This window comes from Terrapene carolina, unplaced genomic scaffold, assembly GCF_002925995.2.
Source record: "Terrapene carolina triunguis isolate 2854851 unplaced genomic scaffold, T_m_triunguis-2.0 Scaffold67, whole genome shotgun sequence".
In the NCBI taxonomy this organism is placed as follows: domain Eukaryota; kingdom Metazoa; phylum Chordata; order Testudines; family Emydidae; genus Terrapene; species Terrapene triunguis.
Window position 1 is genome coordinate 10,548,844 of NW_020664418.1, and position 12,894 is coordinate 10,561,737.

At 40.7% G+C, this 12,894-nt stretch overlaps 1 protein-coding gene across 3 annotated transcripts in view; it reads right to left on the reverse strand.

Moving 5' to 3' along the window:
• CSNK1G1 (casein kinase 1 gamma 1) overlaps positions 1-12,894 on the reverse strand; it is a 307,364-nt gene that overhangs the window by 66,153 nt on the left and 228,317 nt on the right. For all 3 annotated transcript variants that reach the window (XM_024213737.3, XM_024213736.3, XM_026648214.2), the window contains exon 5: positions 9,432-9,583. In XM_024213737.3, the coding sequence (XP_024069505.1) occupies positions 9,432-9,583 (152 nt within the window). The remainder of the gene's footprint in view (positions 1-9,431; positions 9,584-12,894) is intronic.

The following is a 12,894-nucleotide window of genomic DNA, read 5'->3' on the forward strand; positions in this document are numbered from 1 at the left end:
CACTTCCACATTCCATATGTGGCCCAACATTTCCAATGCTGCCATAAGCAACTGTTTTTCCTTAGGGCTTGTCTTCACTGCAGAGTTAGCTTGAGGCATAAAACTCTGACTCCCATCGACATACAAGTCTCAAGCTTGAGTAAAGATGTTTAAAACTCAAGTGAGCTAGTCCATTAGAGGAGTGTGGGTTTGAGCCTGAGTGCTGCTGATGCTTGAGCTAGTGATGCAGTGGGGATGCAGGTACTCTGTGCAGCTAATCCAATCACTCTGTGCAGCTTGAGCGTTTTGCAGTGCAACCGCTCTCAGCATGGTCTACACTACAAACGTAGGTTGACCTAAGTTGCCTTGTGTTGACCTGTTTCAGCATGTGTCTCCAGCTGACATAAGTGCCCTGATAGAGCAATGCAGTAAAACTACCTCCCTGAGTGGCGTGGAGGCATGGTCAGTCTATTGAGGTCAACACAGTTTGAGTGTAGATGTGTGAGCCATCACCTTTTAAAGCCCCATGAACATATTCCTGATTGCCCAGCTTGGCAAGCACACCTAGCAGCTCTTCTTTGTGGTGTGCAACTCCACAACTGACCAGGCCAGCTCCACACACTAGACACTGCCTGGTGTAGACAGGACGTATTGGATCTCCCGGGCCTGTGGGGAGAAGAGGCTGTGCAAGCACAGCTACGGACCAGCCGAAGAAACATGGACATCCATGAACAGATCACACAGAGGATATAGGCAAAGGGTAGGCCAGGGATCAGCCACGCTGCTGCATGAAAGCGAAGGAACTGCACCAGGCACATCACAAGGCCAGGGAAGCCAACAACCTGTCTGGTGCTAAGCTGCAGACCCGCCGCTTTTACAAACTATATGCCATACTTGGCACAGACCACACCAGCATCCTGCAAGCCACCGTGCATACCTCAACCTAAATTCGTTCATGGCCAGTTGTAAAGAACTTAAATAGCACTTCATCGTCCCTGGTGTTTACCCCCAATATATTTTTAGAGAGTAATCTTATCCTCTCAGCCTTTGTTTTGCAAGACTAAACAAGTCAAGCTCTTTAAGTCTCCTAGACACCCCATTCCCCTGATCATCCGAGTACCTCTTCTCTGCACCTCTTCCACTTGAAATTCATCTTTTTTGAACATGGATGACCAGAATTGTACACAGTATGCCAGAGGAGGTCTTACCAGTGCCTTGTAAAATGGCATTAATACTTAGGAACATAAAACCATAAGAATGGCCATACTGGATCAGACCAATGGTCCATATAGCCCAATATCCTGTCCTCCAACAGTGGCCAATGCCAGGTGCTTCAGAGGGAATTAACAGAACAGGGCAATCATTGATTGATCCATCCCCAGTCATTCAGTCCCAGCATCTGGCAGTCAGAGGCTTAGGAACACCCAAAGCATGGAGTTGCATCCCTGATCATGTTGGCTAATAGTCACTGATGGACCTATCCTGCATAAAAACATTTTTTTAACCTAATTATACTTCCTGAATCTGATGTACTTAAATTTTTGCTGTTAGTTTGAGAGTCTTTTGCTAGTTACTTTCCATTGGGGGGGGGGGGGGAAGCCTGCCTCATTGAGAGCATTCACAGGACCAGCCTATGGTGCATTCTGCAGGCATATGGAAAGAAATTCCATATAATCAACATCATCAAAAGCTTTTATTTCAACTTTACATGCAGTGTTGATCACAGTGAGCTCAGTTTTGAAGTCAAAACAGGAGTACGTCAGGGGTGTATAATGTCTGCAATCCTCTTCAACATTGCCATCGACTGGGTAATGTGGCATACAACAGAAGACATGCCAAGAGGCATTAAATGGACACTCTTCTCATCCCTTGAAGACCTGGACTTCGCAGATGTCATCACTCCCCTATCACATACCCCACACACCATATACAAGAAAAAACAACTCGACTCAACGCATTCAGCCAGCAAACTGGCCTGAAAATCAACCGCAATAAGACAGATATCATGACCTTTAATATTGCCTCACCATCACCAGTACGGATAGAGGATTATATTCTCACCAATGTAGGAACATTCACATACTTGGGCAGCACCATCAGCCAGGATGGTGGAACAAGCTAGGACATCAGGAACAAAATCAATAAAGCCAGGAATACCTTCAGGAGCATCAAAATACAACACCAAAACCAAACTCAAGATTTATCAGAGCTGCGTACTTTCAACACTACTTTATAGTGCAGAATACTGGGGAATGAGAAAGTATGACATGTCCAAACTGTCTTCATCCCATACAACCTGCCTCAGAATAATCCTCCGTATCTTTTGGCCCAGAACAATCTCAAACCAAGATCTATTGACACAGTGCAGCCAAGAGGATCTGAGCACCATCATTGCCAGGAGGTGTTGGAGATGGATCAGACATGTGCTTCAGATGGAAACTGATTCAATCACCACAGTAGCAATAAGAGAACACCTGAAGGCAAGCGAAAATGAGGCTGCCCAAAAACAACATGGCGAAGAGCTGTGGAAGCCGACCTGAAAAACCTTGGGCACAGCTGGGGAACCATTGAAAGACTTGCCAGAAACAGACAGGAGTGGAGGAGCTTCATCACTGCCCTAAATGCCAGAGGTGTAATAGGAACATGATGATGATGAATTATAGTTTTATACTTGATTTGCCAGCGCTTATGCTCCTTTCTACTTTCCTCAGTAGGATCTGACTTCCAATTTTTACAGAATACCTTTTTGCCTCTAACTGGTTCTTTTACCTTGTTGTTTAGCCATGCTGTCACTTTTTTGGTCCTCTTACTATGTTTTTTAATTTGGGGTATACATTTGATTTGAGCCTCTATTATGGTGTTTTAAAAAAGTTTCCATGCAGCTTCCAAGCATGCCACTTTTGTGACTGTACCTTTTAATTTACATTTAACTAGCTTCCTCATTTTTGTGTAGTTCCCCTTTCTATAGTTAAATGCTACTGTGGTGGGCTTCTTTGGTATCTCCCCCCCCAAAAGAATGTTAAATTTTATTACATTATGGTCACTGTTACTGAGTGGTTCAGCTATATTCACCTCTTGGATCAGATCCTGCGCTCCACTTATGACTAAATCAAGAATTGCCTCTCCCCTTGTGGGTACCAGGACCAGCTACTCCAAGAAGCAGTAATTTATAGTGTCTAGAAACTTCTCTGCACCCTGTCCTGAGGTGACATATCCAGTCAATATGGAAATAGTTGAAATATTTCTCTATCTTTACTGGAAATGCCTCACCTGATGCAAATGCAATCCTAGGATGTCTTTTTCGTAGCTCAGTCATCTTGTGATTAACCAACACACCTCAGTCTCTCACCTCCTGAGTCGCTTCCAACTGATGATACCCCAGTATATGGCACAAATTCTTATCAGACCTTCAGTGCATGACCTTGCATTTTAAATTCCATCCCATTTCTGTTACTCCAGTCTTCAAGGTCATCCAGTTCTTCCTATATAATATTCTCATGTTTCTCTGTATTGACAATGTCTCCCTACTTTGTAACATGAATAAGTTTCATTAACATACTCCTACTTTTGGTGCCAAGATTAGTAATAGAAATATTAAATAAGATCTGTCCCTAGATTGATCCTTGAGGAACTTCACTAGTAACCTCCCTTCAGTCTCACTGCTCACCTTTCAGAGCAACTGGTTGCATTTTCTCCTTTAACCAAATCCTTACCCACCTTACAATTCTTGACTAATCCCCATCTTCTCTAATTTTAGAGTGTCAAATGCTTAACTGAAGTCCTACTATATTAGATCTGCTGCATTTCCCTTGCCTAAAAAAATATCACGTTTCTTAAAGAAGAAAATCATGTTAGTCTGGCATGATCTACCTTTGGTGAATGCATATGGATTACATCTGCTTTTCCAATTATCTCTGAATTTAATCTGTCCTTCAAAATATGTTATAAAAGCCTGTAATGTGTGAAATTTCCCCTTCCAGTGTTGTGAAGATCTCCAGAATGGATCTGCTTGCTCATACCACTATGATGTACACAGAATCAATAAGGAAAGCAATTCACAAAGATCATGGTGTTGGAACTGCAGTACTGGACTTTACCGATCTGAGTAGATCCAGTATAGAACCACTAGACTAGTGACAGTTGATCCTCATGCTGGCTGGATCCCAGCCAATGTGATCCCTTCTTAGCAACTGTGGTTAGCAGTTCTTCCTGTATGGCTGTCAAATTTGGATCCAAATGCTAACACTGGATCCATGTTTGACTGCTAGATCCAGCTGCAAGCTTGGTTTCTGCCTCTGGATCCAGATCCAAAATGTGTCAACTATGGATCCAACTTAGCTATGGTATCTGGATCTTGTGACCCCGGCATCCATGCTCTGCTGCAGGATCTATATCCAGGTTCTGCAGCCTCAGGTCAACACTTGGCTGAAGGATCTGAGTTCTGAAGATCCAGATCCAATGTCCAGAGAGATGGTTTAGGCACATACCTAAGTCTCCTAGGTCACCTTGAACAGACCAGGGGACCTTGACTGTGACCAGATCCCTACACCAATCTCTATTTACAGACTGCCAGACTTAGTTGACCAGGCCCAGGGAGACTCCTCCATCAGTAAGGGGGGCCTGAGGCAGCCCTCCCATTCCTAAGTGCAGACAAAGCCCAGGCCTGTCGGGCATCTCCTCCTCTTTACTTTTAGAAGAAAAATGTGACTGAAAAAAATTATTAAGTTATAAACAAAATTTGCCCCAAAAGAGAAGAAATAGAAATAAGAAAAACTAATGAGGAAAGCACTGAGGACAGTGTGTGCAATCTAAACTCACTGGACCTTCAGAAGTTAGAAGGAACTGAAGGGTGGTTGGGCCACTCCTTGTTTTATATTCTCGGAGCCATCCAGGATAAAAGGGGGAAGGATAGGCAAGTGGACCCAAAAGACACTGTTTTCCAGACGATTCTAGGAGCTCCCAGCATGAGTGCCTTGATCTCATAAATGGCAATATGCAGACGCCATGCAAAGAATCAGTTTCTACATGCTGAAACTTTTTTCAGTTTTCTTTCAAAAAGTAATTTAATATACACACAGAAAAAAATCTTTTAAATCAGGTTTTATAGTTAACAACCATTATAAAATAATTATGGCATGACGCATAACACAACAGATGTTCCACATTTCAGCCATTTGTCACACATCTCAATTGTTTGTTTCACACACTGGTAGGTTTGAAGATCAAAAGGTATGTTTGTAATAAATTCAACCTGGAAAAGTGTCCCTTTAAAAGGGGCTGGAGGGCTGGCTAACCCTCCATACAAAGTAAGATTTAAAATGCAGTATGAGTACTTTGCTTGATTTTGTCTTTACTACCAGGATAGGTCATTTATTGGGATGGTCAACTTAAAAAAAAATAAAAAATAAAAAAAATGCTCAAATTAAAACCAGCACTACCTTGTTTAATTTATTTTTTAAAAAGTACTTTCACAGCAAGATGAGTAGGTGGGGACAAAGTGGGAGTTTGGAAAGATCAAACATATTTTAGATTATGTAGTCACTGAATTAATGCATTCTAGGAGCATTGTAAAACACTGATCTGGCTCCTTTACATCCAGAGCCCATGAAGTGCCAGGGAGGGAAGATAGAAAAAGCAGTAGAATTTCTTTTATATTTCCAATTCTTTAGTTCTATAAACTGAAAGGCTCCATGTTCAGCTATCATCCACTCTCCACTTCTACACCATGCCAAAAGACAGTTATTGCAACAAAATTATCTAGTCCACATAAGCCAATGCAGATTTTCCAAATCACAGGGTTTTTAATTAACACAGTAGTTATCCTTTATAGGATGTCCAGCATTCTACTACCACCTCACTAATAGTTGTGTAACCCTCCAGCCAAGTGTATGTTGTCTCCCCCTGTATGGGCTGGTCCATACAGAGAAAACAGCATGTTTCCCCCACCTGTTACTTCTATATGTTCCAGGATACTGGACATATGGACCTTGGATCTAATCCAGTATAGCTATACCCATGTATTTATAGCTGAAGCAGAAGAGACCTGTGAAGATATGAAGGTTCTGAATTCAATGTGCTGATGACTTCTGGACGCCAAAAAAAAAAAAAAAAAAAAAAAGTATGTATGTATGTGTAAGCATTAGTGCTAGCATCCAGAAGTAATTGTTGGAATCATTTTAGATCACAAAGCATTGTATTTAGAAGTGAATTTGGAAGTTGTGTTAAATCTGTTTTATTGTATGTTTAGCATTTGTATTTTGGTTAATAGGAGCTGTCCCTTTAAGAACTGGATGGGGCACTTTACTCTAGTGAGAGTGACAGCAACATGTGGGAGATTTTGCTCTTGTGTCCAGAGAATGGAAGACCGTGCCTGTGTAAGCGGCAAAAGATCACGGTTTGATTTAGTAAGCTTTACCTTCTAGAAAGTAATCCCCATTCTCAAAGGTGTATAATTAGTGTTTATGGGGGATGATATGCCTCAGGGCATTGCTAATGAAGTACAGAGTCTGATTTGTAGCTCACCTATTTGAATCCAGATCAGCTCAACAGGCATGAAAAGCCGTTCCTATGTGTTGGATGTTTGGTGACCCCTATATGAAATGGGTTCAGTGGGTACAGGTCACATTTCCGTATCACAATCTCACCACTATGATTTGCATTAGATTGTAATCTCTGAGGCAGGGACTGTCTCCTCTTTGTCCAGTACTCAACACAATGGGGACCTGATCTTGGTTGGCTTCTCTAGCAAGAATGTTTACAACAAAGACTAAAATCACAATACTCATGATTAATTTGATAGTTTGACAATGCTGTAGTCACATACCTTGGGGGTGGGCAGGGGAGTTCAAAAATCAGAATACAGACAAAAAGCATGATCTGATCATTTTAAATAATCGCAATCTGTTGGGGTCTGACTCATGGTTTGTGAATTTTGGGACTGGCAATACTTAAGAAGCCATTTTAAACTTTAAAACTTTGTCTCACTTCAGGAATGTTGTTTCCTTGAAGTAAATTATCGTGGGATTCTGTTGCAGCTGTGGCCAGGAGAAAGTTATGTCAGCTTGATATTATTAAGGGGACAATATAAAGCAGCAAAGATGAATGAGTTATTCAGGATTAATATACCCATAAAATTCTCAATAGGGAAGAAAGAGAGAAAACTGCTTCAACACACACATTTATTACACTATCTTTAAGGTACACCTCTACCCTGATATAACACGAATTCTGATATAACGCGGTAAAGCAGTGTTCCGGGGGGGCGGGGCTGCGCACTCCGGCGGATCAAAGCAAGTTCGCTATAACGCGGTTTCACCTAGAACGCGGTAAGATTTTTTGGCTCCCAAGGACAGCGTTATATCGAGGTAGAGGTGTATGTGAAATACAGGTGTATTATAGTAAGAAAAAAAGCCCTTAAGATTCCATCTAATTGTATTTGAGTGTAAATTGGAGATGGCAAAGACATTAAGACCCACTTAGTTCATCTTCCTGCCAAGGCAGGATTATATCCTATCGTGTAGTCTAATTTTAAACGTTCTAAACAAGAGGGTTTCATCTCTTCCCTAGAGATACTATACCACAATTTAATAGGCCTCATTGCCAGGAAGATTTTCCTGATATAGAGCTTAACACTTACTTTGTAATTTCTCCCATTACTCCTAATTACATTCCTTGAATAACTGATTCCTCTCCCTTCTGGTTGTTTACTCCCTTCACATATCTATAAATCTAAGCCCCCCCCATTCTAGCCCCTAGCTGTTTCTTAGCCGTTTACTTAGCTCTTCATATTTATTCATAGAACAGATTTATTTTTAAATATGTCATAGGAAGTATGAAGTTGACCACTTGGCATGAAAAACAAGATGCTGCGGCTTTCTGCCAGTTTGTAACTTGCTGCACATGCACCGAAGAGCCTGAGATGTGTCGGTCACAGTGATTAGTCCTGCTGATCCTAGATGAGAGTGCAGGGTAAGGAGGGCCATTACAGGAACCATCTGGGCTGATCTTGGACTCTCAGGCCAACCCTGCAGATCAAACTGCTGAGAACAGCGGGTGAAATTGGAAAAAGAAACATAGCTCAGGAGAAAAGGGACCAGACTCTCCTAAAGAAAATGGTGCTATCATTTGTAATGTAGATGGTGCTATGGCCAAACTGCTAGGTTCTCTTTCACAGCCGTAACCTATTTGTGCTATACAAACAAGAATGGATCTGATAAGTTCAGCCATGATTATAGTTACTATGGTAGTGCACTGGGCCCAAGTGATCTTTCATTCCTCCACTCCCTCGGATAGTTAATTTAAAGATCTGAACTGACAGTGCACTTCTCAGACACAATATAGAGAACAGCTACATTATTATTTTTACGTATTGTTATTACAGTAGCATCAAGAGGGCCCAACTGAGATCTGGGCCCCATTGTCTGAGGCATTGTACAAACACATAGAAGGAAACAGTTCCCCCTACCCTGAAGAGCTTACAATGTAAACAGACAAGACACGGGGTGGGAAGGAAAACAGTCACAAACAGGCAAAGCGATGTTCCCATACAGCAAGTCAATGGCTGGGTCAGGATAAGAATTAAAATAGTGTTCTAATTCAGATTCACTGTAAAGCATAACATAAACAAGGAAATCAAAATTAAAACCTGTCACTGAACCTGTCTCACTTTGTCATGCCCAAGTATTGAAGTACACATACACTGATCACCAGGGAGGTGGTGTGGTTGTGAGTTACCAACTGCCTGGATTCTGAACTCCACCATTTACGTCACTTAGTGAGGACTAGTGTTACTTTAATACAGTGTATGTTTCCCTGCATTTGTTTCATGTCATGCTATAATGTTTCAAGGCACCATAGTTACAGTTAAATGCATGGAGTAATTCAGTGTTAATATGAACTTACTCCACAGCTAACAAGTCATTAAGTGGTTTAATAGGATAGTTACAGCTTGACTTTTTCTTGCTAAAGGAATATTTCCTTCAAGTACATCCTGGAACCTTACAGAATTCCCCATTCTGATTTACTCTTGATGCTCGGGACAGCAAAGACACAATCTGCTCAGCTGAGGACTAGGTATTCAATGACCCTCTGACCAATTGTACTTAAGGAGTGGCAATATCCGTTCATATTAATGATCCAGAAAGTGATTAAAGACTAATCAGAGCTTAGTACAGAGTGCGGAGAGCAGAGAACTAACCACCCCTCCCTCCTAAATAAGAATTTTATTCAAATTTGGAGGAAGTAGTAATTTTCTCCCATATCTAGAGAGTCTGTACCCCATTCAGACTGTTATGTCTGAATAATAAATCCTTCAAGAGAGTATTACAGCAAGGGCTGACAGGCCAATGGCTATTAATTTTACCCATCAATAGTTAAGATATTGTTGGTTATAACACAAATTGCAATAGTTCAAAGAAGGTGGCAGAGGCCCTGCCAGCAATGTCACTACTCACCAGCTGGATGGCTATCATTAATACCGTCTTCAAAGTGAAAGTTCTATCACAGAGGTCAAACAAATCTTCCAAGCTAGGACCAAGTAGTTCAAGTACCATGGCATTGTACTTTCCACATGGCCCAAAGTAATACACCTGGGGGAGGCCTTCAGCTGTAAGAACAGGGGGAAAAATTAAACAAGTGAGCAGGACTGCACTAGTATTACTCCTATCAAGTCAGACCCTTTGTTGTCCCCAAGCTTTATTTTTATTGCTTAACTCATAGTCCCCATTACAGATCTTGCTCAGCCAGCAGAAAAAAGTTTCCACATGTATTTATTGATATGGATGGAAAGAAGTGCACACCAGTATATGTTCTTCTCAAAGTAAGCCTTTGTAAAGCATATGGATTTTAGGGCAACAAATACTATAAGCATATGAAATATCTAATTCTAGCACTGTAAAAGTTTGGGTCATAGAAGATATTTGTAAGAAGTTCCCTGCTTTACACTAAACATTTGGGGGCCATGAACCCCAAACAAGTCTATGTTGTGACTAGTTCAAGCAGCTGGAAAGAGATAAAACCTTTTTACTTTAAAAAAAAAATATGGTCAAGAAAGGGCTCCTTTGTAAACCAATGTATGTTGTTTTCAGCATAGCTTTACATAGCATACATTTTAATAAAACAGTTATAATTAAACACACACAAGCACTATATAAGTAATCTCTCTTTTAAAAATGCAAAGATTTTTAATCTTTATATTTTATTTCACTCTGTGAAATAAGAAATTTATCAAATCAGTTAAGCTTATCTGTAAAATTATTTTGCTAAATCATACACAAAATCCTTGGTAAGTGGTTGCTAACTGTAGTCAGTTCTCTCTGCCGACACTCCTACACAAAAAGGCACAGGAATACATTTTTAACATGCCAATAAAACAAAATGTATATTCAACTCTGATGACAACATTGGATGATAAATGCAAATCCTTTTCCAAAGGGCACCAGAAAGGGGGAAACAATGGCTCAGTCAACACAAGGCTGATCTTGCAGATTCCTGTTGCACTGGTTTGTTTTGAACACTCACTGAACAAACCAAAGCAGAGTTTCAGAGTGGTAGCCGTCATTACAAAACCTAATTTTACCATACTAATTCCCCCCTACTGTTACTCACACCTTCTTGTCAACTGTTTGAAATGGGCCACCCTCATTACCACTACAAAAGTGATTTTTCCTCCCTTGGAATTCTACTGTTAAATGAATTGTCTCGTTAGACTGACCCCCAACTTGGTAAGGCAACTCCCATCTTTTCATGTACTCTCTCTCTCTCTATACACACACACACACACACACACACACACACACACACACCCCTTCTGTGGTATTTTCCACTCCATGCATCTGATTAAGTGGGTTCTAGCCCATGAAAGCTTATGCCCAAATAAATTTGTTAGTCTCTAAGGTGCCACAAGGACTCCTCATTGTCAAAGCAGAGTTGCACTTCTTGAATTTGCTGCCCTGTGAAAGAATTCTAATTGATCGGTATATAGAATTGATTCAATGCTATGTGATTTTGGCCAACAGCTAGCACTCCAAGGTTTCTTCTAGTACAGGAACTCAGCCTCCTTGCATCTGTCTGAGACAATGCAGCGGAAGCATTGTATTTTATTGTAGAATATGCTTTCAGCCTTTGCTTCATAAACCGTTTCAAACGGTAACGGGGAGTGGGGATACTTATTTTGAAACAATCTCAAAGAGTTGAGCCCAATGCCAAATTGACTTGTCCATTTTTAACATACAAAAGATAGATTACCGGCTGCTCAGATAACATTAATTACGCACATAGACAAGAATTAGATGTTTGTTTAAACAATTTGTTCTCAGACATCAGTGAAGCCAAAGAATCCCAGAACAGTATATTACATGATGTTTAAGGGATCAAATATGTATATATAACATATTCTGTTCCAGGCAAAAAGACTATATTGGAAGTTAAGTTGCAAGAATCATTTACTCAAAATTTAGGAAGTGCCAGAATTAAGGTAGCCCATATACCTTAATTCTGCACACTTGTACATTATACCATTTTTAGTTACGTGATCACAAACTATTTTCTTCACACAAGGAAAGGTGGTGTGAAGGAGGACATGTAAAATTAGAGCAAACTCACAACTACAGTAACTTTTGCCTCTACTGTACCTTTGGAAAATCCAGCTAATCCACACAATGCATGATTCACAACATAAACAATAGCACTTCCCAGTTCTTAAAAATGCAATGAATGTTGTACAGAGGTTTCTTATTACTAAAATAATCCTACTGAACTGTTACTAGCCTACTATGAAGTATATCTAAAGCTTGTCCAGTATAACTAAAGCTTTGTTCACACAGGGTACTGTTTGTCAAAGATTATTCTCTATTTTTTAAAATTGTGTTTGTTCACTTATATTAATTCATTAATTTTGGGGATTTATACTGTAGTCTGCCAGTCACCAGAACAAATTAGTGAGGTACTTAAAGTACTTGTAGAAACTGCATGTCTAGCCACCAGAATTTTTATGTTCTATGTTCAACAGCTACACAAACATTTACCGTGTTGAGAGGATGACCTTTGTGGACTGAAACACTTAATGGATCTTTGGATTAGATCCAAACAATTGAGGTAAGACAATAAAAAGAATGTACCGTCTCTTTTAGAAAAGAGAAGTCCAGCTCAAGAGTGTTCGCTTTCTTCGCTACAGAACCAATTCAAAGAGCAGAGCATGAGTAGTACTGGGCCAAGTCAGCTCCAGCAGGGTTTTAAATATCCCATTTCAGAGACCAGCAACACCTCATTAGTAAGGATTGGGTCATCTCAATGTACACAGCTGGAATTAGCTGGTACGCTTTACTGGCACTGTTTATTGTCAGATCATATTGGCACTCACTCTTTCTAACTTCCCAGCAGGTGCCCCTGATCTCATACTGGGTTCCAATAACATAGAAGCAGGTCACCAACGATGCTGGAGGGACAAAGAGGAGGCAGATTGGAGGCTCTGAGAATTGGATATTGGGAAACCCATCCACCAGCATGGGCAACAAAAAGAAACCAAGTGACTGAAGATGAGCACCAGGAGGAAACTGAAGCAACAGTAGGAAGAGCTTGAAGAATGGCAAAGGATATTGGAAGGGGGGGGGGGAATTGGTAGACTCATGGCAACAAAAAAGGCGAAAGACAGATTAATAGATTCCACAGATTCCAAGGGCAGAAGGAACCATCTAGTCTGACCTCTTGTATAACACAGGCCAGAGAAGGGTGGAAGGGTAGAGTCGGGGGGGAAAGGCAGAACTAGGAAAAATGTGGGTTCCTGGATGAAGAAGAGGTCAAAGATAGGGATACAAGAGGAAATTGTTAAGCCCAAAAGGATTAGAAAAAGAGAAAGTAAGGTAGCTTTAACAACCCCCCTGTGCTAAACATGGGGGTCCAGAGTGTATCCTCCTAAAT